Source organism: Aythya ferina (assembly GCF_964211825.1).
Source record: "Aythya ferina genome assembly, chromosome: 7".
In the NCBI taxonomy this organism is placed as follows: domain Eukaryota; kingdom Metazoa; phylum Chordata; class Aves; order Anseriformes; family Anatidae; genus Aythya; species Aythya ferina.
The window spans coordinates 26,693,476-26,699,475 of NC_140302.1; the positions used below are offsets into that span (position 1 = coordinate 26,693,476).

General features: G+C 50.3%; 1 protein-coding gene across 5 annotated transcripts in view; it reads right to left on the minus strand.

Annotated features, from left to right (window-relative positions):
- SORCS1 (sortilin related VPS10 domain containing receptor 1) overlaps positions 1-4,800 on the minus strand; it is a 287,728-nt gene extending 282,928 nt beyond the window's left edge. For all 5 annotated transcript variants that reach the window (XM_084525016.1, XM_084525015.1, XM_084525014.1 and 2 more), the window contains exon 1: positions 4,013-4,800. In XM_084525016.1, the coding sequence (XP_084381142.1) occupies positions 4,013-4,627 (615 nt within the window). In that variant the 5' untranslated portion in view covers positions 4,628-4,800. The remainder of the gene's footprint in view (positions 1-4,012) is intronic.
- Positions 4,801-6,000: the final 1,200 nt, after the last annotated feature.

Sequence of the window (6,000 nt, forward strand, 5' to 3'; positions counted from 1 at the left end):
GGGAATGAGAAGCCCATGCTGCTTTCCTTCACAGAACCACATTATAGCACAAGCTGTAGCATCAAGGCTCCTCCTCGTATTCTCTTACTTTATGACCTCCATTTTTTTGCTCTTTCTCCAGGGTACATTTCAAATGAATAAGTAAGGCACTAATCTCACTCTGAGCCAGCCTAGGACAAAAGCAGTCTTGGTTTCTTAGAAGCTCTGAGAAGCATCTCTATCCCAAAAGATCATAATGGATGTTTCCTTGAGAGTTGCTTCTCTGTTAAAATCAAATCTCTTTCAGCTCCACACAGAAATTTCTGCTAGCTGTTTTCTCCTACTCTGTAGCACAGCATTAAGGGGGCTATGGGGAATTCAAATCTACAGTGTTTGGATATACCAGATCAGGAAGCACGCTTGATATCTCTGCGAGCTAGGAAACCTGCCAGCTTCCACAATGATGATGAAATTCCTCAGAGGTGCAAGTAGCCGGGAGATCTCACTTGTGTGTCTTGTAGCTGATGTTTGAAGAAGGTTTTATCTGATAGTGTCTAATACTCCGATTTTTATGGAGGCTAGTAGAAAGACTTTTAAGATGTAAGTAAATTAAGCAATGGTACTAACATGGGCCAGTTAACACCCTCCTGGATCATTCCCAGACAGTCTGGGACTTAGTACAAGCTAAAGACTATTTCCAGCACCCAATTTATCTGCAGCCACTCTATTCTGTTTTGCAGGCTGAAAGAGTTCAGGTCTGTGGAGATGCCAGACCATGCCAGCTGGCCTGTGTGGTCTCACCTCCACTGGAGTCAGAGAAAGCCTGAGGACTGTTTGCATTTTTGTACAACACTGGATACATTCCCAGCTTCATTCTCATCAGTCTTCTGACAATCCAGTTTCCCTACACCTGTGCTGTCCTCTGGAGAGCATATATTGAGAGCACTGGTGAACGAGCCAAGACAGACAGGAGGGACCAGGGTGCACCTGAAGTGTGTCCCTTCAGGTGTGAACTAGACACTGCCAAAGACCTGGGGTCTCCACCGTGCCAAAGCATTTTCCTCACAAAACTGCATGCTGTTCCAAGCACTGCTGTCAGGTGGACAGCATGGATATTGTGCTGGAGGGTGAGCTGTCTGGGGAGTACCTACAGTCACTGATGGGCCCCAAAGGATTGCAGGGGTAAGACTATTTATGTCAGTGGACTTATGTGTGGATGCCTCAGACCACTACTTATTTCCTTTGCTGCACCTGTGGCCAAGCATACAGCAAGTCCAGCCTCAGAGCAGGATGCCATTGGTGAGATGGTACACCACAGCCTGGCCCCAGAGAAGTGGTAAATGCAATCTCTTACAGCAGTCAGGGATGTTTTCAGGGGTCCTTTCCCCTCCATCAGAAGCACTGAAATTGTATCCAAAGCACCACCAAAATATGGATACAGGGAACCAGACTGAGGTTGGCAGAATCAGGTATATTAAAAATAAAAATAAATAATAATAATAATACTTAAAAAAAATAAGTAGATTAGTGGTGGCAGTGCTTTAATTTTCAAGCTTTTTTCATCTAAAGGGAGCTCAGATGGTTTTGCCTTTTGTTTTGGCTTTTTCTGTTACTCACACAGATGCTGCAAACTATGATCATCTCCATAGTGCCCCTATGCCTGGGTGAAAGGCAAAAGCTGTTTAACAGCAGCACATGCAGAGCCCATTAGAATGAAAATGAGGTGTGCTGCATCCACCTGCCATGGTGGGGAAACACAGGCAGGAAGCTGGCAGCTACTGCTGCTGGAGTGCGGCCAGGGCGCTGGGGTTACACAGCATCCCTTGCAAACATTACCACGGGATCCTCTGCCACCCCCGTACAGGCAGGATTATACACGTTGCACACGAAAGGAAACACTTCATCCTAACCTACCTCCTGCTCCCAGCTCCTTCACAGATGAGTGCCCCAAAGCTCCCTGCAGACACCCTGGGTCAGCGCCACGTTGAATACCTACTGAGCTAACACTGTTGCTTCAGCTGAGCACAGATAAACCTGTCGTGCATCCAGCTCCTGCTGGGCCCAGCTTCATTAAGTGCTGTGATGGGGGTGCAGCCACAGCACAAGCTAGCACAGTGCTGCCAGGGTGCCCAGCAGCAAGGTGGGAGTGTGACCTCCCCAAACACACTACCACCCAGGGCTCTTTGGGCAGGACAGCAGCAGCAGCACATTTCCCTACAGCTCCCTGGAAACATTTCTACATCAACACGCTCAGCAAGTAAATCCATCCTTAGTATTAATAGTTCATACTACCACAGAGGGCAGAAACATACATACTTTTATATATATATATATATGTGTGTGTGCCTAGGCACATGTATAATAAAAAGCACAAATAATAATAATGCCTTGATAAATGTAGGTATGAAACATCCTTGTATTAAAAGAGCAGGAAAATTGATGCTTGCTGTGTGAGTTTTTATATCAGCAGCTTTTTCTTAGCAAATGGGTCTCTTTAAACCAGTGTCAGCCTCAATTCAATCTGTATGAAAAGACCAGAGTTCCTACAAGGCAATTTCTGTTACCACGACTATGTAAGAGAGAGGCTAGCTGAGCTGGGAAGAAAGGGGAAAGTCCTTCAAAATGGAGATAACAAGTATTCCTCTGTCAATTAACTGATTAAAAAGCTCCTGATGAGCCCATAAAACCACGTCTCAATTAACTAGGTCTGAACCCCACAGTGAGGTGCTTATGACGTCCATGTTAATTCTAAATGGGGTGACTGTTATGCCTTAATACAATCTATACCAACAAGAATTCATAATGATCAGACTTATTTCTAAATGTTACCAGACTCCCAGTACTAAAAGCTGAAAGGCAGGCAAAGGGTTTGTGCCAGGCAGCCAGAAATCTTCTGGCTTTATAGCTGCAGACACCCCAGAGGAGAGGAGCCCAAGTTCCCCTTTCTCCCAGGAAGTTGTATGGGCCAACAAGAAGTCACGCTGGCATCCCTGTCCCTCTTATTAGCATTCTGCTTGCTGTCTTGCAGAAGCTGTGACAGTAGTTGGAGCATTCAGGCAGCTGGATCCCCCTGCTTCTGCTAGCCCAGGAGCAGAGTTAAGGGCAGGCAGAAAGCAAGCCAGGCAACTCGCCCTGCTTAACCCAAGCCCCAGCCCAATGGCTCCAGGTTACCTCCACAAAACAGGCTGGAGAGCCACAGGGCTCAAGTTAACTTGGTAACTTTGACGCCACGACTATTGCTCCAGCCTGGAAACCTGTCCCCTATTTCTCTGCCTGATTTCATTCTGCTTGGCTCATGTCAGAGCCGTTCTGTCACTACTCGTGAGAAAGGTCCGGGTCACGGGGAGGAGACAAGAACTGCCTCATTTTAACACCTTGGTGACAAGGGGTGAAAAAACATTTTTGATCCCTGCACGGAGGCACCTCGGAGATGAAGTCCTGAGCCAGCCAACATCTCACCACCAGCACGGCATGGGGCCAAGCCCTGGGCTGACATGGGCCCAAGGGCCAGGAGGAAGGGGAGCAGCAGCAGCAGGAGTTTTCCCAGGCCCCCTTCCCTCCCATCAGAGCCTCCCTAGCTCCTAGCAGGGGTTACCCTGGGGTGCAGGTGGGGTGCAAGGGATGGGTCTCCCGGCCTTTCCCCTCCCCGCCGTGGGTGGTAGTAGTGGTTTATCCCTCTCTGCCTCCAGGGTGATGGAGAAGGGGGTTGGAGGGGGCTGTGCTCAGCGGGCGGGCGGCGGAAAGTTTTTTGCTCCAGAAGAATGGTCCTTTTGAGGCACTTCTGCCCCACTGCACACTGCTAAGCGAAGCCAATCCGCGGCGCCCGGGAACTGAGCAAAATCTCCCCTAAAGAAGAAAAACCCAGCAGCCCCCTCCTCCTCTTCCTCCATCCCACCCCACCCGGAAAAAGAAAAAAAAAAAAAAAAAAGAAAAAAAAAAAAAAAGATAAAAAGAAAACAAAAGAAGGGATGGGGGTGGGAAACAAGTCAAAACCCAGCCCCGCCGCCCCCAGCCCCGCCGAGCCGGTACTCACGCTGCTGTTGTGGCCGGACCAGTGCACCATGGCTTGGTTGTGCGCCGAGTCGCCGGTGAGGGCGAAGGTGGTGCTGCCCAGCCGCAGCTCCTCCAGCCCGAAGCGGGCGGCGCCGGAGCCCCCCGGCTCCCTCCCCGCGGCTCCGCCTGGCCCCGCGGTGCCCCGGGGGCTGCGGCCCCGCCGCCGCCGGCCCGAACCCCGGCCCCGGCGGCGATGGTCCCCCGCAGGAGCCGCCGCCTCTCCGGGCCGGCTCTCCCCGGCCACTTTCTCGGGCTCCCTCGTCAAGGTCCGGGTCTCCCAGCCGCTGATTTTGGCCCCCGAGAGGACAGGGTCGAAGGGCGCTTGCAGCCCGGCATCCTCCGCATCCATCCCGGCCCCTTGCCCTCTCTCACCTCCCTTCTCCCCCGGGAACCTCCTCTGCTCCTTTTCTCCTCTGTCGGTCCTCAAATGCATTAGTAATCCCTGCTGCGGATGTTGATGCTGCGGCTTCACCTGGGAATGGCAGGATCTGCAAGTTATTTCTGCACCGGTAAAGCCAAAAGTGAAGAGGAAAAGCCATGTCCAGTACAGGAGAGCAACGTGCCAGGCTGGGTACCAGCCAGCAACTTTTTCCATCGCTGCTGACTGCTGATGAGTGCGAGGGAGAAAGAGCAGGAAGGAGCGAGCGAGCAGGGTGCTGCTGATTTACCCACCGCGGGGTAAACACAGCAAGAACTCCATAAAGTTTCAGACTCTGCTGTGTTTGATGCAGCCAGGGGGGAGGGAGACTGTTTTCTTCTCCCTGATTTTTTTTTCTTGTTTTCTTTTTCTTCTTTTGTACTTTTTTCTTTTTCTCTCTCTCTCTCTTTTTTTTTTTTTTCCTTCTCTCTTTTTTTTTTTTTCTTTTTCTTTCTTTCTTTTTTTTTTTTTTTTTTTTTTTTCCTCAAGACTGGCGTTGCTGATCAGGCTTTTGATGGAAGGGAAAGCCACAACCACACGGGGGAGGAGCTGAATTGAAGTCAGAGAGAGAGGGAGAGAGAGAGGAGCAAATCCCGGCTGGTGATTCCTCCCGGCTGCCTCTGTGGAAGTCGCAGCTCGCTCCTCTCCCGCTCGCTCTCTCTCTGCTCGCTCTCACTTGGCCGCTTGTGCATCACACTCCTCCTGCAGCCACCCCATCAGGACGCCCCGCGTGTGTTTCTTGAGCGATTGGCTGCTCGCTGCCTCTCTCTGACATGCACAGCGCACACACACACTCCAGGAGGACTTATTCCAACTTTTACACTCACGCACACATCTGATTACCATCAGTTCAAAGCCCTAAGACCCGCTCCCAAGCCCTGATGTATTAAAATCACCACCCAGGGATGGGGAGCAAACGTGTAAAGTGAAGCAGCAATGCATGCACATGTGTATACATGCATGTATAGTCCTCCAAGGGGAAATATTTTAATTTGATTAATTAAATGGTCTCAAATGTCTGAGCAGGCTCTGAAATGCCTTCTTTTTTTCTCTCTGCCTGTGACTGATGTAAATACACTGGAGTTGCTCGGAACAGTCACCTGTGCTTGATTTCACAAGAGGGAAGTCACATTTCAACCTCTCCACTCCTTCCTCTGCCACTGCTTTGCTGTTCCGTCACTTACAGTAGCTGCCAATGTTTAGATAAATCACTCAGGCGCAGCAGAGATGTACTTAAATAAATGCTGATAGGGACAGGGACAAGCTTTTGCAAATTAAATGACAGCGGTTGAGATGGGAAGTGGGGAAGGGAGGGCTTCTCCATCGGTAGTTTATCAGCAAAAAAATCTTTGCTGCTCTAGCTGCCTCTCAAGGATCAGCAATTTCTTCCCCAGGAGCTGAGCTCTCCCTCTCACTAGATATCTTCTCCAGGGTGTTGTTACAAGTGGTAGCCAGAGCAGATCACCGAATCCAGACTGCGGGGATTGGTCTGCTCCAGGCCTTGGGAGCACTGGTCCATTACTGCGGGCAGTGCTGTGGGTGCCTGCCCA